The 26,937-nt window shown below is 36.9% G+C and overlaps 1 protein-coding gene across 1 annotated transcript in view; it reads right to left on the reverse strand.

Annotated features, from left to right (window-relative positions):
• Positions 1–10,472: 10,472 nt before the first annotated feature.
• The window catches only part of RSPO3 (R-spondin 3), a 93,836-nt gene continuing 77,371 nt past the window's right edge, over positions 10,473–26,937 (reverse strand). Inside the window, exon 5 of the mRNA XM_040238982.1 lies at positions 10,473–12,390. Within this exon, the coding sequence (XP_040094916.1) occupies positions 12,203–12,390 (188 nt within the window). The 3' untranslated portion in view covers positions 10,473–12,202. The remainder of the gene's footprint in view (positions 12,391–26,937) is intronic.

Below are 26,937 nucleotides of genomic sequence, written 5' to 3' on the forward strand. Positions count from 1 at the left end.
GGCGTACTGTGATTCATGGGGTCGCAAAGAGTCGGACATGACTGAGCAACTGAACTGAACTGAACTGAGTCATCTTGGCTTTTTCTTCTGCATCACATTTGGATTTTGTGCTTCATGATGCTGCCAAATGGGGGTCTACTGACTGGGAGAGAAACAAGAATCAGGAGTCACTGAGCAAGTCAGTCAAGGGAACTGGAGGAAGAGAGATGGGAAAATGGCCGACACGGTGGCGCACCGCCCCACCCCTGCAGCCATGTTTGTACGTCATCTTCCTTTCTGTTGAGCTACGGGATATTTGTTTTTGCTTAAATATGCTTGACTTTGTGACATTCAAAATCTTGTAGAAGGGAAAGCAAATGCTCTTTTTGGAACTTGCAATATGAATGTATCTTTATTTTGTTTGCTGTATTTTTGTTTGTTGAAAGAGAGGGAATGGTTAATCTTCAAAACTGAGTAAGAGTCTCTTAAATGTATTACAACTTGTAGCCTCGGTAAATTTGACCTACTGCCCACATTTAACAGTTTCTGATAGAAGAGACTGTAATGTAAAATATCCTTCATGCAGCCTGGCTAAAACTGGCATTTTGGTTAATCAGAAAAAGAAAGAAAGAAAAAAAAGCAATGAAATGTCTGATGACTTATTTCCCAGTGTTCTCCAGTGATTCCATGTAACTATCCATCTTGGCTTTTTCTTCTGAAGTACATTTGGATTGTTTCATGATACAGCCAAATGGTATCTTTTTTAAAATAGTAAAACTGAGTTCCCCATTTTGCTGTTATAGTTTCAGCCACATGTGAAGAATGGAATAAATATGTGTCATCAGGAGCAGACTGTTAGCAGATGAGATGATGCCTCAAACCGTATCTCAGCAACATCCTTTGCCAAACTCTACTCCCTAAGGAAAGAGAAGCAAATGTACTTTTGAAAAACACTTACATGAGATTAAACATCCTTACATATTTGAGAAATATTTATCATCCTATTGGTAATGAACAGGCTTGTTTCATTATTTAAAAGAAAAATCAAGATTTGTGAACTAGGAAGAAAAAATAATTGAGGGTATATAAGCTTGGAATAAGTGAACTGATTATTATTTACTATAAAATAGGCATGATGATTTTTTTTGAGATATAAAAATTTACTTACAAATTACATATTTCTAGTGCTTTTCTTTCTTTGGCATTGGATGTACCACGCTTACTATGTCACCTACAAAAATTTTATGAGAGCATTACACAAAATAAGCGAGGTGACTCTGGGGCAAGTGTGCACACAGGAGTCCTTAAATTCACTAGAGAGACTCAAGCATTCTTTGTAATGATTTTGCATAGGAAGAGTGTCTGACCAGTTGCTGTCTCTATAAATATTAACCGAATTGAATCACTACCCACAAGTTGGATGCAGATGAGAAGCAGATGGAACATAGTCTTTTTGCTTGTCATTGCAAGGAGAAATAATTTAGTGTAATAACACTTTAGGATGAAAATGTTGAATTTCCCTAGTATAGTACATTGCAGATTTTAGTTTCCTAAGGCAAAAGGGGATACTTTTCTTGTCTAACAATACCAATAATAATTAGAGCTAAATACCATTTTCATAGCTAAATGAAGTGGCTTAATAAGTGAACACTGTTTCAAATAGTAGAAAACAAGAGAGTTAAAATGTCACTAAGCTTAGCTCAAAGACACAATTACAGACAGTATTCCCTTATCTGAGATTTTAAAGTAAAATCAGTACATCTTTGGTTTGTGTTTGGTTAATAATGGAAAACATTTCCTAAATTTTAAAAATGAAGTCCATACTTTAGTAATAGAACTAAGGAAAGTTAGTACTCTCTCTCACCCCATTCCCGCCAAAGCTTTTCCTCCAGATGTTATTTGGTATTTATTTTGCAGTGTTTATTATGACAGTTCAAGCCGTTTATGTTTTAAAGATACATTGGTCAGTTTATTTATAGAGAGACAGCTTCTTGAAGTCAAGACAATCGACGCGGGTGTGGGTTAAAGCTACCCAGTGCTAGAAAGAATGGAGAGGGCTGGTTTCCTCCAGTATGTTCTCTGTCATTTCTTTCTTTATGGGGGTTCTGGAGTTTTCTTTTCTTTTTCTTCTTATTTTTTTTTTTTTCAGTCCCATAGGTTTTACGTGATATACCCTGGGAGGAAAAGCTGATTTCCTGGAGCTGTTATCCTGCACAGGAAATGAAAGAAACACAAGGCAGAAGGGGTGACTGGGCCTTCATACATTTGCTTACAATCTGGCTACAGTCCAGGGTGAAACTGGAAGAGCTGGAGATTTTCCCAAGGCACCCAGGTTGGAGTGCAGTTCGTCTGTTTGGATAGCATCGCTGGTGCTTCTCGAACCAGGCTCAGGACTAGGGGTGGGCAGTAGGTGGTTATGAGTGTGCAGTAGGGCTGGATCAAGGTTATGGAGGTTTCCTGTGCTGAACTATGCTGTAATCCTTTCCCTTTATGTGTTGCAAAATAAAACGATATTAAATTGCAAAACCGGGATGAGAACGTTCAACAAAGTTCTCATTTTTCTCATTGTGATTACTTCACTGACACTTTGGCAATATTGAATGACATTAAAATTTTTTTGTAATGTAAAACAGCAATTTTTTTTCCCCAAAGATTGCTTTTCCTTACCTTTGCTTTCCTGAGTTCCTTAGACTTTCCGTTGGGAAGTCTAGAAAGGAAATACATCTACTGACTGAGTTTGTGGGAGTGCAAGCTGAGGGCAGTAGCAAGTGGAAGCTGGGGGCGTGGTACCCAATGAAGTCCGGGGAAGTGCTGAGGACCGTTATGGCTTAGGGCTGGTGTGGTTTGTAGTAAGACTGAAGCTTTGTCTTGCAAATTAGAATGTACAGGGAATTTCACTTTTAATTATTTTCCTCTCCTTTAGCAGTATGTGTCTTTCCAAGCTTTAAGAAACAACTTAGCAATGAATTTGTTATCTCAATTCACTTTTAACTTAATATGTGAGTGTTGTACAGCGTTTCAAGTTACACAGGGAAAAGCAAGACAATATGCTACTTTTCTTTGAGGGTCTAAAATAATCTTATACAGGGTTACCTCTCCACTTGAAATGATACTCAAAGGTATATTTTATTTTTTTCAACCCTTTGAAGCACTGCTTAAATAGTACTTAGTTATGTTAGTTCAGTAGTGATTTTTATAGATAAAAAATTTTCCTTCAGGACTTAAATCACTCTGATTCTTTGTAAAGTTAGACTTCTGTATTTTCAAATTTTCTTGTTTTCTGGTATCAAAACTTATAAAGTTATATAATTACAAAGGCAATAATGTTTTCTTATCATTTTTACAAGCTGGAAAACATTAATATTTACAACAGATGCCAGGGATGGTAGAGCAATTATTGCAAAATAATATAAAGCTTTAACTTCTTCATATCTGGAGATGATAAATTTTAAGAGAATATATCTTATACACATGGAAATACTAAATCTAATTGGGCAGCCCTATTGGTCCCTCAAAGCACTGTTGCTGTTAGCTTTATAATAAGGATGGCAGAATCTATCTTTTGATTATTTATTCATTTAAATGATGACTCCTAAGTGGATGGTGCTACGGTCTGAACGTGTCCCCTTCCAAATTCATGTCTTGAAACCCTAATGCTTGTTGTAATGGTATTAGGAGATAGGGTTATTACGTCATGTGGATGCAGCCCTCATGACTGGAATTAGTGCCCTTGTAAAAGAGGCTCCAGAGAGATCCTTAGCCTGTTCTACCACAAGAGGTCCCAGCAAGAAGGTGCCATCTATCAACCAGAAAGTGGGTGCTCAAAGGTGAGGTGAAAGTCATTAAGTCATGTCCGACTCTTTGCAACCCCCTGGACTATGCATAGAGTCCCTGGAATTCTCCAGGCCAGAATACTGGAATGGGTAGCCATTCCCTTCTCCAAGTGATCCTCCCAGTCCAGGGGTTGAACACAGGTCTTCTGCATTGCTGCAGGTTCTTTACTAGCTGAGCCGCCAGGGAAGCCCAAGAATACTGGAGTGGGTAGCCTATACCTTCTCCAGTGGATCTTTCTGACCCAGGAATCGAATTGGGGTTTTCTGCACTGTAGGCAGATTCTTTACCAGCTGAGCTACCAGGAAAGCCTTAAGTGGGCTCTAACTAGATACCAAATCTTCTGGTGCCTTCATCTTGAGTTTCTAAACTCCAGAACTGTTATTTATAAGCTACCAGACTTAGTTATTTTGTTATGGCAGTCCAAATGGACTAAGACAGATAGGAAATACATCTACTGATTAGTTTTGTAGAACTATTCCACAGGTGACTATATCAAACCTGAAACAACTGATGCTTTTCTACAGTCATTTCTCTTTAAACTTATTATTCTTTGTTAATTTAATTGCTTAAAAATTATCTAATTGGCTGGTTGTTTTGAGGGGTGGAAAGGGTTGAGGCAATAAAATTGATATTGGCCCTGAATTTCATATCGCTTCAGCCTGGAACAATGGCTATGACCAAACAATTTATTTTGATGATGTGGAAAGGATAATTTTCATAATAAATTTGAAAAACCTGGAGACATGGAATAGCACATTCTAACGATCTCTTCCTTTCTATAAATAGTAGCATTTTGGATTTGGTTGTATCATATGGATTCCAATTAAGCTGTATTCTCTTGACCCTTTCTTTCACATGTTGCATATTAAGCTATGCTTTAAATATTCCACAGTCAACAAGTGGAAATATGGGTTTACCACAATAATTCATTTCCCCCCTCCCACCCTAAAAATATCAACATTTAAAGGAGACTAGGGTGGCAATCAAGAAAGTTAGGATTTATTTGCATGAAAATGATTCACTTTTCTAAACTGACTCTGCTTGTCTATGTCTTGTTTGGAATCATAAATTATTCTCACTGCTGGTTTGGATAAAACTATAATCTATTTTCCTGTAGTGTATGGTGTGTTCTTGTTATGAGTCATAACCATTTTTTTCTATGGGAAAAAGATGAGTAGGGGCAAACTTAGTAATAAATAGGATCTGTTTCTAAACAGTTATCACATAAAGACAGTCCCTAGGATGTTACATACCAAGTGTTTTTATTTTTGTTTTTTCTAGTTTTTATTTTTATTTTTGTACTGTGTCTTTTTGACTCATGGCATGCAAGATCTTCCCCAACTGGGGATCCAATCCAAGCCCCTTGCAGTGGAAGCACGAAGTCATAACCCCACAGGGCTGCCAGGGAATTCTTAGTTTCCTTTTGTTTTGATTTTATTAAACTACTGCTTTAAGAAGTGTAAAATAATGTCTTTCCTTAGTTTTACATTGAGCAGAGGAACTTATTAAACTATTTCTTCTCCAACTTATTCCAAGATTAATTGTTAAATCATTAGGTCATTTTTTTTCCCCTTCTCAAACTAGCCAACCAAAAAAAACAAACAATCAAGTGAAGTATAGGACAAAAGCAAGGGGAGAGAGGCCACAGTCCAGGATGACTGACATTGCCATCAGGAAGAGCCCAGTGCCCCATGCCCTAAGGCTAGGAATGTGGCTTTCTTTTTTTTTTTTTTTTGATAACATTCTTGGGCTGATAGCTCAGCTGGTAAAGAATCTACCTGCAATGCAAGAAACCCCGGGTTGACTCCTGGGTCAGGAAGATTTGCTGGGGAAGGGATAGGCTACCCACTCCAGTATTCTGGCCTGGAGAATTCCATGGACTATATAGTTCATGGGGTCGCAAAGAGTCAGACACGACTGAGCAACTTTCACTTTCACTTGGGGAGAAGCAGTGAGGTAGTACATAGCTGTCCGTGAGTAAAGCTAAGGGCCCCCATTCTTTTGGAATCATAAGTTTTCTTCTATTTTCTTTTTTTCAAACCTTGAGACTGTCATGGCCAGATGGTTGAGTGAGCTGTTAAAGAACTTTCTGCCTCTTGAGAGGTTGGAACTCGGCAAGAGTGTGGATGATCCAGGGACAGGGAGCACACAGGGTAGCATAAGTGCATTCAAAAACGTCTCCAGTATAAAATTAAGATTTAGTGGGAACTTATGTTACTGTGTTTAGGCACCACAAATTTGACAAAATGAAGTGGTGTCCCCTTCCCCATTTTTGATGTAGCTCCAATGACAGCAGCTATAAGGAAAACAGAGTGAAAGTGAAAGTTGCTCAGTAGTGTCTGACTCTCTGTGACTCCATGGACTGCAGCCCATCAGGCTCCTCTTTTCATTGGGTATTTCTGGGGAAGGATACTGGGGTGGTTTGCCATTTCCTTCTTCAGGGGATCTTCCCCACCAGGGATCCAACTGGGTCTCCTAAACGGCAGGCATTTTTTACTGACTGTGCTACCAGGGAAGCCCCAACAGAAAAATAAGCCAGAAGGAAGACTGCGTGCTGCATTCTCAAATATGGGGTCTGTCAACTCAGGAATGAGAGCTTTTATTAATCCTTTCTTGGGAAGGACATGGATAATTTCCTCTAAAAATAGTCTTGAGTGTCTCAACAGTGTGAGGAATGGAGAAAGGCAATCTGTTGCTTTAGCTAGTGACTGGCTAGCAACAATAGTAGCTTGCATATTTACTGTGCTTTGTAATTTCAAAGCACTTATTTTATTATAAAAGTAGGCGTCTCTGCAAAAATTTTAATGGGTTGTTAAGTGGGTTGAAAAACTCTATCTCTTGCTTAAAATCTACTTGTGATATGGAAATTTGATAGGGATAGCTAAAATAGTAACTGATGTTAATGGTACAAAAACCTTTCCAATAAGAATTTGCTAATTTTCTATTTTTAAAAGTAAAACTTAGTCTTTAATAGATTATTCAATATTTTTGATTGTCTCAATATCATTTTGAACAATATTTTTCATTGCACAGACTGTAGATATAGAAGTATAAGGTATTTTTTAAACTATTTATGGCCATGAAATTCAGTCTTCTGCAATTATCATGTTGCCAGTTTTCCAGCTAATAAAATATTCTTACTGGTTGAGATTCTTTTACAAGTGTATTTTCACGACTATGGGGAATTCTCTGGTGGTTCAGTGTCTAAGACTCTGTGCTCTCAGTGCAGGGGACCTGGGTTTGATCCCTGGGCAGGTGACCAGATCCTACATGCGGCAGACTTGGTGCAGCCAAATAAATAAATAATGACTATGAATAAAGCTATGGTTACTCTTTTTGCCTCCATCTTTTCTTCCCTCTATTCATTTCTTCTTTCTTTTCTTCATTTCTTAAAACCTACTTATATGATGGATATGCTGCTCTTTGAATTACTGGAGAGACAGGATGGGCAAGAAAAGACGTGTGACAACTGAAATAGTGATACTGAATGTCTGAAGTAGCTAGGGGAAAGTGAGGAATTATCTGAAGGGAGTTGTTCTGGCATTTCCAATAGTGAGAAAGATCTGCTGATGCTTCTTCCCCTGTCATTTTAACTCTTGACAAGGACTCAAGGAAAAGATAATAGAATTGGCCAGTATCCTGCTTACACTGAAAGAGAACAGAATTGAGAGTCATTACACAGTAATAAAGAACGGCTATAGCAATCCAGGACTTTCCCAAGGAGCCATACTTGCCATTCCTTTTGTATATGAATGCTGGTCTTTTTCTGAGGGCAAATAATTCTCATTTTTCCATTTCCCTCTGAGCACACTTGAATCCTCCCATCAAATCTCCAACTAGCCAGCCCATAGACTCTTTGGAGCCCCCGTCCCACCCCCGCCCCCAACACACACTTATACAAATAGTCACGTTGGAGTTCAGATTCAGAGTTGAGTCTTATCCTGGGCTAAGGCTTCTGTGATTTGACTTTTCTGCTTCTTCTTTATGAGCTACTAGTTCAGATCACAACAAAATACTCCTATAATACATTTATGGACTTCTTTGGAACTAAGAATAAACATGATTTTTTTTTTGTCACACTGTACAGCACGTGCAACTTCCCTGATTAGGGATCGAACACGTGCCCTTAGCAGTGGAAGCATGGAGTCTTAACCACTGTATCACCAGGGAATTCCAAAGAGTTATGAGGTAGGGGAAGGAGCAAGGGCAGAGCTGAAGTGACTTCCAGGCTTATTGATTACTGCTTCTGTGACTTTGGGTGCTTCTCTGTGCTCTAGTTTCCTCATTTTAACAACAAATATATCAATAACCTGCTCACTGGGCTTTGGAGATAATTACATAATATAATTCAGTCAAAGGATAACTGGTTAGCATGAAGGAGGTACAGACAATTTTGGGGTTTTGTTTCTTTTTTCTAATAAATCCAGAAGTAAGACTATAATAAAAATGATCACACATCTACTAAGTCAGTGGCTTCGAAACAACCTGGAGGGGTTGGTCACTAGGTTGGTAACAACCTAGTTGGGGAGGGAGGTGAGAGGGATGTTTAAGTGGGAGGGGCCATGGGGAAACCTATGGCTGATTCATGTTGATGTTTGGTGAAAACCAACACAATACTGTTAAGCAAGTATGCTTCAGTTAAAAATAAATAGGTTAAAAAAGCAGGTGAAATGTTATTGTTTGCAACAGGAAAAGTCTCAATTGATCCAACCACCATCTTTAGGTAATCTTACTCTTTAGTGGAGGATGAATTTATATTGGCTTCCAGACTAACTCTGTGTTACAAGAAGTAACATATCAGCTTAAGAAAGAGGCCTTGTCTCCCACTAATTTGCCCAGAAATAGTTGCATCTGGACTGAGATAGAGTCCAGTCAGTTCCTCAGTGTCTTTATGCTCATTTATTTTAAAAAATGCATAATTTTAAGAATACGTGATTTCTTAATTTTAACAAGATCCAAGACAACACCTGTGTTTACATTTTGGTTACTAATATTTATTTCATTTCCATTGAATCCTACAGATATACTTATTCCTTGAAATTAATGTAATAATTTCAAGGAATAAGTAATTCCTTGATGTAATAATTTCAAGGAATTACTTATTCCTGGAAGTTAATGTAACAATTTCCTTTAATGTAATAATTTCAAGGACTAAGCACACTTATATGGATAATATCACATATTAATCAGGACAAAAATGGACTTATATGTGTGGCTTGTGGGATTAGTTATTTTTCTTGATATTTATTATGTACAGAATAATTATTATACTGAGTGGTGAAACTTCTAATTCTCATCTAAAAGCCTGTACATTTCCACTTTTTGGAAAAGCAAAGTTGGGGAACCCAGAAGGACACTGTCACTAATGAGGGGCTATTAGGGACATCACCTTGAACTAACACAAAGGACAAGGCTTCCCTGCAAATGGTCATCTCCAGACCACCTCTTTCATGCTACACATAAGAAATGAGGACGCAGAGCAGTTAAGTAGTTTGCCAGTTGTTAAGTAGTGCCAGCTATCTATGACTGGATAGAAAAAAGACCTCCTTTCTCTTATAAAGTAGAATTTGGAGACCAGAACAGGTGTGTGGATCAAACACAGATTTACATTGCTGCATTCCCTTGATTTTCTTTGTATCTAGACTTTACCAGCCATCTGTCACCATTAACAGTTTACCAGATCTTAGAGACAGAATCAGAGCAGAAAGTTAATGCCTTCAGTGACTAATACAGGAATTTCATCAGAAGTCAAGCAGGAGATTTTCCCAAAGTTGAGTAGGCTGCTAGTTTGAAGATGATAATGATTTCACGTGCTTTAAGATCTAATTACATGTGGATTAAGAACTGCAGTTAAAGTTGATGTTTTCTTTGTCTTCATTTATATTTCACCCAATGAAAGTGAAAGTGAAAGTGAAAGTGAGGTCGCTCAGTCGTGTCCGACTCTTTGCCACCCTGTGGACTGTAGCCCACCAGGCTCCGCTGTCCGTGAGGCTCCTCCGTCCATGGGATTCTCCAGGCAAGAATACTGGAGTGGGTTGCCATTTCCTTCTCCAGGGGATCTTCCCAACCCAGGGATCGAACCCAGGTCTCCTGCATTGCAGGCAGATGCTTTAACCTCTGAGCCACCAGGGAAGCCCATTTCACCCAATATGTGACTATAATGCTGGTTTTCATTTCTTTTTCCTTTGTAATAATTCTACTTGTAATTAGGGGCTGCATCAGAGATTTAGATTATCTGCCATTGTCTGGAGGACCACAGAGTAAAAGTCTGGAGTCAAAACACCTGGGAAGACATGATAATCATTTGCCACCGTTGTTGTGTCCTGGTTTATTTCACCTTTTTTCAGCCTTGCATATGCAGGTGTAGACCTTCTCAGTCATTGCTTGTCGAAAGGATGAAGACAATGATAAACACAGAAAGTACACAAAAATTATTTGGCCACATAGGCTTGACTAGGTAAGACTGAGGACAAAGATGGTGATAGAAACCACCTCTGAGGTCTAGAAGATGGGACTATACTTCCACCTAACACAACTCTGTAAGGAAAATGTTTGTTTCTCCTTGGTGACATAAATTTTGTAGTTGAAGATTGGATCGTTTTTATACATAACACATTTCACGTGGACAAGAAAAGAAAATACAGAATAAGAAGCAGGAACACATCACTCAGAAATTTTATATCTTGGAAGAGGAAAAGAGAATTAAGGCAGACAGTCCACATGAAGAGTACAGTTTGTGGAGAAAGAATGACCAGAAACTGGCAGCTAGAAACCAGACTCATTGCCAGCTCTTCAGAAAGCAGTGCCCTTTAGAGGGCTAGGAAGACTGGTGAACAGGTAGCTGTGTGTCCTTCCATTGCAACAGGAAGGTTATGGTGGGTCATGAGAGTCTGTGGCACCTGTCCCCTCTTGCCCCAGGCTGGCTGTGGCCTCTCTGAAATACTGGTGAAGCCTCCAGATAGGGTGACTTCAGTTCCCCAAAGAGATCCAGAGACTGAAAACCATGCAGAAGAAAAGGCCAAATGTTCAAGATGCTGGAGGAACCGACATACAAGAAAAGATACAAATTTCGAAGCAACAAAGGGGGAGTAATGAAATCATTTAGGGAGGCCCCTGTAGCTATAACTAGAATTTTTTTTAATCACAATAAGAAAAATGGGATAAATATCTTCTAATACTTTATAAGTAAATTTCCATCAGCTCAGATAAGGCTGGACTCCAAAAGCAAACACTGAGAAATGTAATATGTTCTGAATTCCATAGGATACACAATCCTCTTTCTTATTTCAGGAATCTCTAAGAGTAACAACTTTTTAATAAAACAAACAATAAAATGAACAAAACTTTAAAAACTATCAACAAATATATTTATTGTGGTGGCTTTCCCCCCTATTAGATACACTTTGTTAGAAAGTAGTATCCCTTTTAGTTCCATGTGGACAATTAAGCAGGTAATAAGATTGTTTTTCCCCCTCCCAGTTGAGAGAGAAAGAAAACACATGACTTTGCAAACATGTTATATTTTCCTTGCTCTAGTTTTTGTTTTCTATGAAATCAGAATTTTCTTCTAATAAGTATGATTTTGTTTTTGGAAGTAAGTTACAGGTACATGTTTACAGACATATAACCCAAGGGGTAGCAGAGGCTGAACCACACAGTGCGGACATAGACTGGAGACCTGTTCCAGGTAATCACAACCCTTCACAGTTTTGTAAAGCACAAAAATCATCTCCAGCTCTATGGTTTATTCCACATTTTGCCTTCCTCCAAGCCCATACAGTATATCAGTTCTGAAAATATGTGCACTCTCATGCTTCTTGCAGAAGGACAAATGAGGGCAAGAGAACCAAGCTTAAAACAATTGTTTCCGTGGTGATAATTCCTATGATTCCAAATGCCAGGCCCTAATATCTGAGCACTCCCTAGATTTCCTGGACAAAACAACACTGTCCTTTGAAAGGTGTTTCTCTCCTCTGATCTCTGGTTTCTTTTGAAGGGACACAGCATCTTTCAGTTTGCAGAACTGTCATTTGCTTCTTTAAGCAATAGCTTGAAAACATGACTTTACAGGGAGATGGTGCTTCTCCAGCTGTTATCATTAGGTTGTTACAGCTTCTAGCCTATTGATGATTATGTACAAAATTCCTTGTCTCTTAAAAATGCACAGAAGCACGTAAGATAACCATTCAAAAGCATCCCTTCTTTGGACTTTTGGCTCTTTGTTGTTAACTATGCTTGTATGAAGAATATAGCGACTATCTGGAATGTTGTTTAGACTGAGCAGTAACTGACAAGTTGTCCGTTTGTGGTCCTAACGGCTAGAGCACCTGTCCTGGGCATCTGGTGGAGATAGCAGCATTACGAGTTTACGACAATCTCACGGGACCCTCTAGTGTACAGTGCTGACGGATACCGATTTCTGTTGTTTATCTTGGACCTTTCGTTTCTTCTGCTGCTGTTTGTTTTCTCGTTGCTCTGGAGTTTCCCTGCTGGGCTCCAGACCTTTGTTATCAGGTATTGCATCTTTACTTTCTTCTTTATTAGGTTTTTTTCTTTTTCTCTCCCTTCCTTTTCTTCCTGAAATGAAAGGAGACACCTTTTAAAAAGCATTCAGTCATGTTCAATTTCATTTTTCAAAGTTTTTAAAGACAAGTTGAATTTCTCTTAGGTTGCATACCATGCCCATAAATACGAAAGTATCCCCAATTTAAATCATTCATTCAATTAGTTTTATGAAGGCTGTTGTACTATACTTTAAGCAATGCAAACATGAAACACATGCACATATGATGAAGTAATTAATACTTGATAGTTCTGAATTCCAGAAGGTTCCATTGCTGTCAGTTTGGTATCAGTATAATTTTATGTGATAGCTATTGGTGGATAATTAATATAAATTTTCAAATAGATTTCTGGTGGCTCAGATGGGAAAGAATCTGCATGCAATGCAGAAGACCCAGGTTCGATCCCTAGGTCAGGAAGATTCCCTATTGAAGGGAATAGCAACCCAATCCAGTATTCTTGCCTGGAGAATTCCATGGATAGAAGAGCATGGCGGGCTACACTCTATGGGGTTGTAAAGATTCAGACAAGATTGAGAAATTAATACTTTCTTTCAAGAAACTTACTAATGGGTATATGTTATCTGACTCCTATAAAAGGTTCTATTTTGTTTTCAAGATTTTCCAAGTAGCAGTTACCTATTTGCATCCTGTCCCAAAGAAAGGCAGTGTCAAAGAAAGTTAAAGCTACTGCACAGTTGCACTCATCTCACACGCTAGCAAAGTAATGTTCAAAATTCTCCAAGCCATGCTTCAACAGTACGTGAACCATGAACTTCCAGATGTTCAAGGTGGATTTAGAAAGGGCAGAGATCAAATTGCCAGCATCTGCTGGATCGTGGAAAAAGCAAGAAAGTTCCAGGAAAAACATCTACTTTTGCTTTATTGACTACGCCAAAGCCGTTGACTGTGTGGATTACAACAAACTGTGGAAAATTCTTCAAGAGATGGGAATACCAGACCACCTGACCTGCCCCCTGAGAAATCTGTATCCAAGTCAAGAAGCAACAGTTAAAACCAGACATGGAACAACAGACTGGTTCCAAATTGGGAAAGGAGTGCGTCAAAGCTGTATATTGTCACCCCGTTTATTTAACTCATATGCAGAGTACATCATGAGAAATGCTGGGCTGGATGAAGCACAAGCTGGAGTCAAGATTGCCGGGAGAAATATCAATAACCTCAGATATGCAGATGACATCATCCTTATGGCAGAAAGTGAAGAACTAAAGAGCCTCTTGGTGAAAGTGAAAGAGGAGAGTGAAAAAGATGGCTTAAAACTCAACATTTAAAAAACTAAGATGATGACATCTAGTCCCATCACTTCATGGCAGACAGATGGGGAAACAATGGAAACAGAGAGAGACTTTATTTTTTTGGGCTCCAAAATCACTGCAGATGCTGAGTGCAGCCACAAAATTAAAAGATGCTTGCTCTTTGGAAGAAAAGTTATGACCAACCTAGACAGCATATTCAAAAGCAGAGACATTTCTTGCCAACAAAGGTCCATCTAGTCAAAGCTATGGTTTTTCCAGTAGTCATGTATGGATGTGAGAGTTGGACTACAAAGAAATGTTTGACTATGACTTATTAATAACCCTATGGTATTAGCCACGAGGGCAGGAACTTTATCTCTCTCAACCAAATGAGTAGATGTTTATTGAAATATACTGGATTCCATGAGAATCTTGACTTTGAACAGGGTTTGAAGCACAGATTTACTCAGATGCACAGTGTGAAACATTTTAAAAAATGGAATCAATACAACTTTAAAGGTTTTGATGTAGGAAGCATAGTGAAAGAAAGACTGGGGCCAGGATGAAGAAATGAATTTCATTCTATTGGCCTTGCGTAACTGTTGGCAGTTTTAGGAGAGAGTAATTTGATCAATGGGCTTCCCAGGTGGTGCTAGTGGTAAAGAACCCACCTGCCAATGCAGGAGACATAAGAGAAGCAGGTTTGATCCCTGGGTCAGAAAGATCCCCTGAGGATGGCATGGCAACCCACTCCAGTATCCTTGCCTGGAGAATCCCATGGACAGAGAAGCCTGTCAGGCTATGGTCCACAGGGTCACAAAGAGTCAGACATGACTGAAATGACTTAGCATGCAATTTGATCAAAGTGCATGAGTCTGGCACCAAATTACTGAAATGACTTAGCACACAATTTGATCAAAGTGCATGAGTCTGGCACCAAATTAAATGAATTGTTTTTAAATTTCAAATTAGTATATTAGCTATATTTTATTATTATGTTAACATTTTACACATACAACCTACATTGTAAAGTAATTTTGAGGGCATGGTTTAGCAGTCTCCATTAACACACATATCCCAGCAAAAAATTACTGATTCAAATGATACAGTAAGTGAAAACTAAGAACCAAGTATACCCGGGTGTGGAAGAAATTATCGGGTGTATCCCTATATACTGAGTCATGTAGAATCTGAAATTAGTTTCAGTTTACAAAAAGTCATTTTGAACAAAAGTATTTTCGAGAAATTATTTGTATGGGAGAACCAAAATATTTTCACATCCTGAAATAGGCTGCAAATATTGAATTCAGTGGTTTGGCTTTCCTTTTCTTGAGCTCTGGTTATGGAATTCTAGGAACCAACATTATTAATACTGTATATGTATGCTCAGCCAACACAGTCTCCTTCGATTTTATGCCACAACTAGCTTTGTCTGAGACTATATTTATAAAGTCTTCCAGTTACATTGTGAAAACTTGCCTTGTTGGGCTCAACATAAAAATCTCCAAATTTTGGACTTTAAAAGGAGAGTAAACAAAAATAAGAATTCAGACCACGTAAATCAAATATCAGGCAAATTATTTGGGATATGTAGAGAACAAAAAATATTAGAGTTGACTATTACGTCTAGGGCTGACTAGTCGTATACAGATTCATGAATTCCACCATTCTTTTCACTTAAGAGACTATTGCTGGATTGATAAGATTTCCATAGAAGAAATTCAGGGTGTTTTCTTTTTTTTCATGTTGGCTTTACACATTTTCAGTGCTGATATGAACTTAGTAACTAAGAGAAAACTGAAAAGCTAATTTATTGTCTTGCATGTGTACTATAATTTTCATAAATCTGTACAAACTGAAAGAGAGAGATGCTGGTTTTTGTGGTATGTGGTTGATTTTCCAAAGAACATGGCTGAAAAGGTTAGATTACATAATATTTCCATTTGAAGAGCATTTTGGAAGTGTTCATCTCTAAAAATATCATCAGTGAAAATCATTCCAAAGTTCCATAGAAACTACTGACCCTAAACAAAATGTTATTTTTATGGAAATCATCCAAAAGTTCAGTGTTTGACATTGTTCTCTTGATGATGGTCCAACATTTTACAGCTGTGATCCCAACCATAAAAAATATATAGTTTCTTTCTTGGTCATGGATTGATTTATATGTTTGTTAGCTACATGTGACAACATATTCAACTTACAGTGCATTTCTGCTTATTAGCAAACTGATATGATTATTTCTTAATACAGGCAGAAACATTCTTGGAAGTAGCTTGAAACCAGTATTAGAGTTTTATTATCCAAGGAATAACTATTTAGTCTGGGTGGTGAGTGAAAGGGGAGGCCCTACTAAAGTACAGGAAACTAGCATGTTGTACGTTGTTGTTGCCTAACAGAGGGCTATTGCACAATAGAAAAATGCGATTATTATTTTTTACAGGCCATGTGTTAGTGGTTGGAAATGCTACTATCCTTTTGCATAAGTAATATGTTTTCCTCTTGTCCAAGAAATAAAAATGCAGAAGACTGTCTCTAGTCCATTAAAAATCACATGCAATTAGGGAAACCCTGTCAGGGTTTCATGAAAGGGGATTTTTTTTTCTATTCTGCTGACTTTTCATTGATGTGGGCAGGTGTTATTTTATACATTTTTTGGTGATTTTGCAAACTATGCATTCCAGTTATCACAGTCTTACATACACATTTGTGCTTTGTCATTCACTGATTTTGTGTGTGCATGCACACACGTGCACGAGAATTGGCTTGTAGAATGCTCCAGTGATTAAAAGAATGTTCATCATGCTTCCATGTCCCAGCTATGAGGGCAGTGTTTGGATAGAAACCATCAAAAAGAAATTAGTCCTAGCATAGAAGTGTAACGTTTAAGAACATTAAACACTACATTAGTCTGAAAAACATGGTGTTCAAATTCTAGATCTGCCACCAGCTAGTTGTGTGACTTTTGACAAGTTGACATCTCTTGGGATTAATTGTCTGATATTTAAAATGGGGATAATCATTACCACTTGCTGAACTTTTTAAGGGTGCTTGTAAAGCACTTAGCATAGTACATGGTACATATTAATCATGGGAGAAATGAAGGCTAATGTTTTTAACTCATCACACAAACAGGAATTAAGCCTCTCTCCCTGCCAAGGACTGTGTTAAAACCTGGAGATACAAGTGAGATATGGAGACAGATACAATAAATAAAGCCGCACACTAATGCAAAAATAGTAGCATGCACAAGATCTGTTGGTTGCAGAGCAAGGAAAGCATTGAACTCTGCCAATGGAGATTGAAAAAGACTCCCCGGACGGGGTGATGTTTAAGCTGAGCTTTAAAGAATTAATGAGAGTCTGCCAGGCTGATGAGGGAAAAAGGGCACAGCAGGCAGTGAACAATATGTCAATGGCATGAAGGCATGCAAGGACACGGTGAATCTGGGGAACTGAAGTAGACTTTCTTGGTTTGATCAGAGGCTATATATAGTATATTACCCAGAGAATCTGGAACGACAGACAGGACTCGATTGCCATTTTGGGAGTTTGTTCTGAGGACCAGTGGTACTGAAAACTGGAGAAGGGCAAGTGTCAGAATCTGAGAGCAAAGCAGAATTTGGGTGTTTCTGTGACTAGTTTAGAAAAGGCTATTTTCTATTTCAGAAACTTCTAAAAGTAATAAGAACCCATAAAGTGAGTATGGTGATGACTGGTATCATCACCATACCATTTGAGCCTTGACTTTGAAGAGTAGCTAAAATTTAGCCTAGATCTCTGTGAAGACTATATAGCCACATATTATTCAATATTTGTTGCAAATCATAATTGAGTAGGCCAGGGACATTTTTGAGATTCTGAAGTTATTTTCTATAAATACAATACTGGAATGGGTTTCCATGCCCTCCTCCAGGAGATCCGCCCAACCCAGGGATCGAACCTCAGGTCTCCTGCGTTGCAGGTGGATTCTTTACCATCTGAGACACCAGGGAAGCCCATGAATACAATAGCGTATTGTCACTTATGTAAAGATCTCCTAGGGCCTTCTGCAAACCGGGTTTCCAAGCACAGATGACTTTGAAAAATAGATTCCTAGTGCCACTCCTGGAGATTATGAGTCAGTAGTTTTATGATGTGCCCAGGAATTAACAGCATGTTTATTCCCAGTTGATTCTTCTGTGCAGCTACATTTAAGAACCATAACTAGAGATCGATAGAAGTCCAATGTTCTCAAACATGTGCTTCCAAAAAGTTTATTTCATATCACAGCATTGATCATTTAATTTCTTATACTTTCCCATGGATATCTGGTATGTTTTTTTGACTTACTGTAGCTATTAATTTTTAAGTCAAGTTTTCTAATTAGGTACATTTGGAACAGGCACCTATATACAAGATAAAAATTAGTTGCAGGTTGTCTTTTTAAAATATGTTCAAAAAGAAGTATGAACTGAAAAGTAAATATATTAAAAAAGAACAAAAGAAGTGATCTTGAATAATATTTCCTAAATTGTGTATTACATATTTTAAGTTCCAAGTAAAAATAAAAACCACAGAAAATGCTGTTATCTTTTTAACTGTAATAGGGTTATGAATAAAAGAATCGTTCTCATCAGAATCACAAATAGAATTTGTTTATTGAGAATTACTCAAATTAGGAATATCAGTTCACAATTTTCAGGGTGTTTAGAAATATCTGTGTATAGATCTTCATAAAAGCTGCTTCTTGGTGAATTTCTTGCAAGGTACCACTAAGGGGAGCTATTGAGCTTTAAGTAGCTCAACTTCCAAGACTAAGTTTTCTCAGAAAGCTAAAAATGTATCCCACACTCTATGAACTGAGGACTAAATATCACAGAATCTACAATCAAGCCAGTTAAATGAGTATCTCATCAAAAGTACGAAATTCATTGTTAGGTAGTTCTCTTTATTGGGTATGGAAGGAAATTCATTTGAGAAGCCAAGACTTTATACTTTCAAAAGAGCACAAATGATGTGAAAAAGGAGTTAATCTGATGATTTTGGGACCTAGAGTTGGACCTGAATTTTATGTTTAGAGGATGAAAATTCCAATTTTTTACTTTTTTGTGAAGACATCACTGAAGAAATTTCGCAAAGGAGGGGAAATTGCTACAGTATGACTTCTTCAGCAAATATGATCTATTGTGTAAATACATATTTAAAGATCTTTGAATTGTGGGCTATATAAACACAGGACAGCTTGACCTAGTGGTGCAGAACAGAGCTGAAAGTCAGCAAGGCTAAATTCTTTCTCAGCTATATTTTTACCAAGTAGAATTGACTTGAGAAATGCATTAAAACCTTTTGGGTTTTTGTTGTTTAACAGAACAGAAATACTTATTTCCTTTCTATTATTTTAACCTAGGAGTTTATTTCAAATACAGTGTAAATATGGTATAATGGATACTTAAAATAGGCAGACGATGTCTCCAACTGGAAATTTAAGCTACCCGTTTTATCTACTCTGTAGAGTTGATCCTTGAACAACACAGGTTTGAACTGCACAAATCAACTTATACATGGATATTTTTCAACAGTAATACAACAGTACTACAGCTTCTGGTTGGTTAAATCCCCAGATGCAGGGGAACCACAGATATGGAGGGTGACTATAAATTATACTTGGATTAACCCTCTGGAGTTGTATAACGGTCAACCATTGTTTAATACATGAATTAGTTCAATTGTATTTCCATTTAACTTCCAAGATGCTTCTGAGTAATTATTTACAGAAAAATAATTTGATGTATCATTACATACTCTGCTAAATGCTGTAATTTGGGAAATTATCTTGAGCCCATTTTTGCAAAGATATTAAGACTGAAACAACATTTTGGCTGCCAAATGAAAAGGGTTAATATAAGAGGTGTTCATCCATTGTTAATGGAAGAAAATGAAGAGAAACTAAAGAGCCTCTTGATGACAGTGAAAGAAGAGAGTGAAAAAAATGGCTTGGAACTCAACATTCAAAAAACTAAGATGATGGCATCCATCATTTTGTGGCAAATAGAAGGGAAAAAGTGGAAGCAGTGACATATTTTTTTCTTGGGCTCCAAAATCACTGCAGACAGTGACTGCAGTCATGAAATTGAAAGACATTTGCTCCTTGGAAGGGAATCTAAGACGAACCTAGATAGCATCTTAAAAAGCAGAGACATCACTTTGCCAACAAAGGTCTGTCTGCCAAAGCTATGGTTTTTGCAGTAGTCATGTAGAGATGTGAGAGTTGGACCATAAAGCTGAGTGCCAAAGAACTGAAGCTTTTGAACTGTGGTGCTAAAGAAGATTTGAGAGTCCCTTGGACTGCAAGGAGATCAAACCAGTCAATCCTAAAGGAAATCAGTCCTGAATATTCACTGGAAGGACTGATGATGAAGCTGAAGTTCCAATCCTTTGGCCACCTGATGTGAAGAGCTGACTCACTGGAAAAGACCCTGATGCTGGGAAAGATTGAAGGCAAAAGGAGAAGAGGGGGGCAGAGGATGAGAGAGATAGCATCAGTAACTCAATGGACATGAATTTGAGCAAACTCTGAGAGATAGAGGAGGGCAGAAGAGCCTGGCGTGCTGCAGTTCATGGGTTCAGAAAGAGTCAGACACGACTTCATGACTAAACAACAACAACAAATCTATTTATGCCCCATTCTTTTGGGGATTCTGAAACAAGATTGTCCTGACTATAAGGTACTGAGTGTAAATTTTCAGAGGTTAAAGAAGATAAACCCAAGCTTCCTACCATGGCACCCAGGGCACTTATCCTCTGTGACCTGGCCCCTGCTTATGTAGTCATCAACTTTGAAGTCCTCATCCTGCTTTTGCTAGTCACCCCTGCACATCACTCACCATAACCCACAATGCTTACAAATCCTATTGATGCATTTCCCTAGAATGCATTCTCTAGTAAAGTGCTTATATGTCACACCTTCAGAAAAATCTTCCCCATTTTTGTAATCTTTTTCTCTGCTGGATTAACTATGTCTCTCCTCTCTTTGCTCCTTAAACTCCCAATTAGTAATCCTGTTGTAATAATCAAGATGAAGATGACTTAGGCTGTCTATTTTTAGAAATACAATCTGCCACTCTTTCTACTTTTGGCCTATTTATTCGCCATGAAGTGATGGGACCGGATGCCATGATCTTAGTTTTTTGAATGTTGAGGTTTAAGCCACCTGTTTCACTCTCCTTTTTCACCTTCATCAAGGGGCTCTTTAGTTCCTCTTCACTTTCTGCCATTAGAGTGGTATCATCTACATGTCTGAAGTTGTTGATATTTCTCCTGGCAATCTTGGTTCCAGCTTGTGATTCATCCAGTTGGCATTTCACATGATACACTCTGCATATAAGTTAAATAAGCAGAGTGACAATATACAGCCTTGATGTACTCCTTTCCCAATTTTGAACCAGTCTGTTGCTCCATGTCTGGTTTTAACTGTTGCTTCTTGACCTGCATATAGGTTTCACAGGAGGCAGGTAAGGTGGTTTGGTATTCCCATCTCTTGAATTTTCCACTGTTTGTTGTGATCAACACAGTCAAAGACTTTAGCGTAGTCAATGAAACGGAAGTAGATGTTTTTCTGCAAGTCCCTTGTTTTTTCTAAAAGACCCTGATCCTGGGAAAGACTGAGGGTAGGAGGAGAAGAGGGCAACAGAGGATGAGATGGTTGGATGGCATCAGTGACTCAATGGGCATGAAAACTGTCAAACTCTGGGAGATAGTGAAGGACAGAGAAGCCTGGCATTCTGCAGTCCACAGTGTCTCAAAGAGTTGAATACCACTTAGCGACTAAACAAAAACAATAACAACTTTTAGAATTAGTAAGAGTAATGATAGATGACTAAAATTTAATGAACATGTCCAAGTGCCAGCCATAGTTCTAAGAGTAAGTACTGTGTCTGTAAGTTCTGTTATCACTTCCATGGAGAGATGAGGAAAAACACCTTTTCAGATGAAGAAAAAGATGAGGAAAACCACTGTACTTCTCTGCCTTCACATTCTATTTTGACAGAGCACAGTGTGACATGGCATCCTTGTATTCTTGTTTTATTTACACTGAAACTGATGAGGACAAAAAAACAAAAAAAGAAAATACAGTGTCCAGGTGTGAACTAACCCAAGAAAACATAGAGGTTTTGTAAAGATGAGAACATACTTCCTTTACCTCTTGAAATTCCAGTTTCCTGAGCACCAAGTTGCTCTTTAGAACCTAAGAGTACTTTGCAGTAGATGTTTTGTGTCAGCACCATTCATTTACACTGTGCGTTACAGGCTTCTGTTTTATTGCTACAAGTCAATTTTCATTATTTCCACCCCTCTCACAATCATATAGAGGTGACGTATTGTATACATGTGATTTGGAAATCATTTATATATTTCATCATTCATATGTAACTTAGAAACTTCATTTGACCTTTAAAACTACTACTGTTACACTTTTAACATTCTAATAGAATTTATCAGAGATTTTTATATTTAGCTAACATTTAATATCAAATAAAGAGGAAGAAAAACTGTATGAATTCAAATTTCAAAATCCCACTGAGGTTTGAAGGCAGTTCTTTTACCAATAACTTCATTTTATGGCAGATATCATAAATAGTAATATTAACAACTTTTTAGAATCTATATTTTCATAATATCTTAGCATGATGAACTTGCTTTTGCCAAAGCAAATATGTTTCTTACTGACTGTTGTCAATAGGTCTTTATGGATTTTTTTCTCTCTTTCAGTTGTTTAAGTAGTTTCATTACTCATTGAAGATATAGGATCTGAAATTTTGAATTCTGGCTCCATGTCCCAACTGAACTTTTCATACGCCTTTCTCCCAAGGTAACTCCAGTCTACCACAGTGCTTCTGTTGCCCAGAATACTACCCTGTAGACTTTTTGCACTCAAAAGGGGCATTAACTTAGAGTCCAAAAGGGACTGTTAAAGATATTGAATAATGCATACTACGATGCCCTCTTGTAAGTCATCAGTATTAAAAACAGTTAAATAGTACAAGGAGAAAAAAGAACCCTCAAATGTGTTATTATTTGCAATATGCACAATTTACCCATTATAAAAGTAAAGTGTATCCTGTAATTTATTTTACAATATTTAAAAAATATAACAGGGCATTACAATTTATATTATATAGCTATTTTAAATTTAATATTCTTTTATGTGGGCTGATTTCTTTTGAATCAACTACTCTTGTTTGAAAGTTCATTTGAAATTAGTAATTTCTTTTTTTTTTTTTTTTGAAATTAGTAATTTCATTGTATTTTTTTTTTTTACTGCAAAATTTCTTAACTTGACTTTGAAATTCTACCCAGCACATTAGGTTAGATTACAAAATTCTTAAAAACTAAATCATGTACAATTTATGTATCAGAAGTTTCTTGATCTAAGCATGTTTGCATAGTGTGTTTAGAACTAGATCTTGGGTCTTACACAATTTTATCTATTGGATAAGCACGTAAACATTGTGATTTTCATTTGCTGTCAAAGAATGTGTTGATAAATTTCAGCTTTAAATCAATTAAATTTGGTTCATTACTTCTACCATGAAATTCACGATTAGTTTGTAAAATTACTATTATGGCTCTCCTTAGAAAAAATTTGACTCTGGATATGAGTTTTGGATTGTTTAACATACTGTTTGTGAATTTATGAGCATATGTGTATATTGCTTATCTTCAGAAATTTAGATAGTGATGTGGCTAGTACCGCTATTTCAAAAACTGTTGAAGCTTGCCTTGTAGCATTATCAAGCATCCTCTCTGAAATTTTCAGTTGAGATCCTTCTTCTCAAAGTATTAATGACTATCTCAGGGATGAAGTGATGTGTTTCTCTTGGTTGCAGTGCTCATTCTCTACCTTGCTTCCTCCCTCAGGGCCCACCCTCAACTCATGGTGGCTGCTAGATAGCCTACCACCTCATATAGCAAGGTAGAGAATATATGTGAGTCTATGGAATGTTTTCATCAATTTTTCTTCATATCATCCTTAAAAAAAATCGATTGCAGCTATTTAAATATGAAAAAAACACCCAGTAGAATAGCCTCTTAGAAAACTCCTACCTTTTGCATATTGCCAAACTTAAAGTATGTAAGATAGTATTACAGATAGGATTTCTTGCAAAATTATTTTAGAGCAGAACACACAATTATCATCCAGACTATATTTTGAGTGATTCCTTTAAGAAGTATGAACAATTAGTTCTTTAATACTTCATTATACTTAATTAAATTTTTTTTCCCTTTTGTGATAAATTAGTTTTCTTAATTTGTGTCAATTAAAATTTTAAATGTAACAATTTTAATAAGTTACTAGTCAACAATAAGTTGAAAATAAGCGTAGAGTGCTTAGAAAATCTGAGCCTTAAAAATGTTTTTTTCCTAGTGAATTTTCATTTTCTTGCTTTAAATCTTTCTGAGTTGACAATCATGTTATCTCAGTCCCCATAAAACATGTTAAAGTAACAATTAAAAATGCTTCAATATGTTGACTTACCCAATTCATTTACCTTAGAAGATCAGCAACCTCAGTTATATCAACATTTGATTCTGAAAATTAACACTTGATATTTTAAACTGTTTTACGTCCTTGCATATTCCTCTCGAGAGAGAACAGCGATACTGCATTTTTGCATAGAGCTTAGGATAACACTGGTATTTGAATTTTCTTTTTTTTCTTCAGCTAGGTGTGTAGGCTCACAGTTCAGTTTTTCATACTTGAAATACAGGTTCTGAAATCTTTTTATGGTAAATATCCACCAAATGCTTTTTTTTTTTTTTTTAAAGAATCTCTAAGCCAAGAGCACTGTCTTCATCTTTGATGAAATATAACTTTCCAATTAACAGAAAAGTCCTCCATTTCAAAAGGCTGAACAGAATGCTACTTGAAAATTCATTCCAGCTGGTTAAATTAAAGAACTGAAATAAATCCAAAGAAAGAATATTCTCTTGGCATTTATCATTTGATTCTCATTTGGATAAATTTCCATTTGCTCCAAGAACTTGTCTCGTCTCAGCATTTTGTTCTTCTGAGACAAAAAAAGAAGTGTTGATAGGCATGTTTGACTGTGCTGTACTTCCTCCCTTACCAGGATTGTCTACACGGTTGTATTGACAGTTGGAGATGGCCTCATACTTGGTGACACATTTGCAGTGATTGATTATACAAGATGTTGATATTATTCTAGTCTCTTTCATCATTTTATGTACCAGCTGACTGTGCTGTCTAATTCTCATTCTACCACATCCTACTCTTTCCTTCCTTTGAAGCTTTTTACTGCTCTATGGGGGAAAAAATGTAACTCTAATCTGGAATTACATCACAGGGGGAAAAACAACTACCAAGTGTCTCATTTAGCATGTGCTACTCCACATTTTTAGTAAAGATGTCACACTCTTTTATAGTCATAATTTACTGTTTTCAGAAATTTATTACTTACATAAAGCTAATTTTTTAATACACATTCAGTACATCCTCAAATATTTTCACTTTTCTTTTTTGTTATAGACTTGATGCTAAACTCTTAACTTCTTAACTAGCTTGGAAAACATAGAAAATCCCATGTAGCCTTTACTATACTAAAATGTGTAAGAAATAAATTTTCTTCATTCATGCAAATAAGATCATAAGGGGCATATGATCTTTAGCACCTTTAGTAGATAACGCAAGCTGTTTTAGTTATTTTTCTCTCACTGTTGGTGCAAAGATCTGTTTTTGATTAGAAATACTTTTCACATTCATTTTCATAACCAACAAGATAGCACCTTGTAATTATTTCGTCAACAGTGGTTACATATACTTGAATGGAATACAAACAATTTAATTTCTTTAAGCTTTTAGCAGTTGAGTGTTCACTCGTCTAGAAATATCAGTCCAATAATTAAGCAAGATTTGAGACCTGGGTTTGATCACTGCATTGGGAAGATCCCCTGGAGAAAGAAATGGCAACCCACTCCATTATTCTTGCCTAGAGAATCTCATGGACAGGGGAGCCTGATGGGCTACAGTCCGGGGGTTGCAAAAAGTTGGACATGACTGGAAGACTAACACTCACTCACTCACAGTAATATTTTACCATATCTCACTTTACAGTTTTTCGTTGTGCTTCCTTTTTCACTGTACTGACGCATGGTAGGATGGGAAAAGAGTCAGGAGGGTAGACACATGTGCAACAAATGTGTGTGTATGTTTTTGTAAATATATAAATATATATGCACATATTTATTTATAGGTCCTTTCCCACCACAGATGGAAAAGTTCTATTTTTCTGGTGGATTTAAAAATACCAATTCAAGACAGAAAGCCTGTTTTCCAATTTAATTTTCAGTAAGTCTAAAAGGGGATTTAGCCAATTAAAAGAGTCCTTCAGAAACTCAAACCTTTAAAATTAAGAGACTCTGCTAGATTATACATGACTTTTTTCTTATCAAACATTTTCCATATGTTAAATTAAACTTAAAGTAACTTGCACCTTTTCTTTTTTTCTTTGCAAACTTTCAAAATGTTTTAGGAAAAATAGAATATGGTACCCTAATATGCATCTGATTAATGCAGGAAAATTTAAAGAATTATATTCATTCTTCGAATGCTCTTTTACACGTGGACTTTTTCTCCTAACATTGACTTTCTCTCCTAACGTTGACGTTATCATAAGAAGCCCAATTTCCTTCTTCTTTCTTCATGACTAACTAGTTCATTTCCTTCCATTGTTTTGATCAGGTTTCTAGGTGTACATTATATGTATTATATAAATATATATTATCTAATGAATTCTGACCTATATATTTCTAGGCCCCTTTGTAATACAACATGATGATATTGAATTACATTTCTATTTTTTGTAAAAGTAGTTATATTTTGTGTGTATATATATATAATTATATTTCTATTTTTTGTAGTAGTAATAACTGAAAATATGATGGACTTATCTTTGTAGAAACTCAACCTTAATTCTGCTTCCCTATAAAAATATTTGAAAAGGAAATACAAGTCACAGAATGGGTTATTTCGGGTGGGGTGGGTAATGTTGAGGTTTCCGGTAGTGGGTTCCTGATTCATCTGCATAATTCTGTGCATAGAGAACCTGGAGGCATAGGGAGGCCTCCATGCCTGGGTACACAGGTAAGCGCTGCTGCCATTGCTCTGAAGAATGTGGTAGTTTGCCTTGGTCTTTGTCACAAGCCTCTTGTGCATGGTAGGGACTCAATACATATTTGTTGAAAAACTAAGTGAAAATATGAATGATGCTCTTTTTCTCTTGATTTAATGCCTGTCATTCTATTGAG

The sequence above is a fragment of the Oryx dammah genome, unplaced genomic scaffold, assembly GCF_014754425.2.
Source record: "Oryx dammah isolate SB20612 unplaced genomic scaffold, SCBI_Odam_1.1 HiC_scaffold_4, whole genome shotgun sequence".
In the NCBI taxonomy this organism is placed as follows: Eukaryota; Metazoa; Chordata; class Mammalia; order Artiodactyla; family Bovidae; genus Oryx; species Oryx dammah.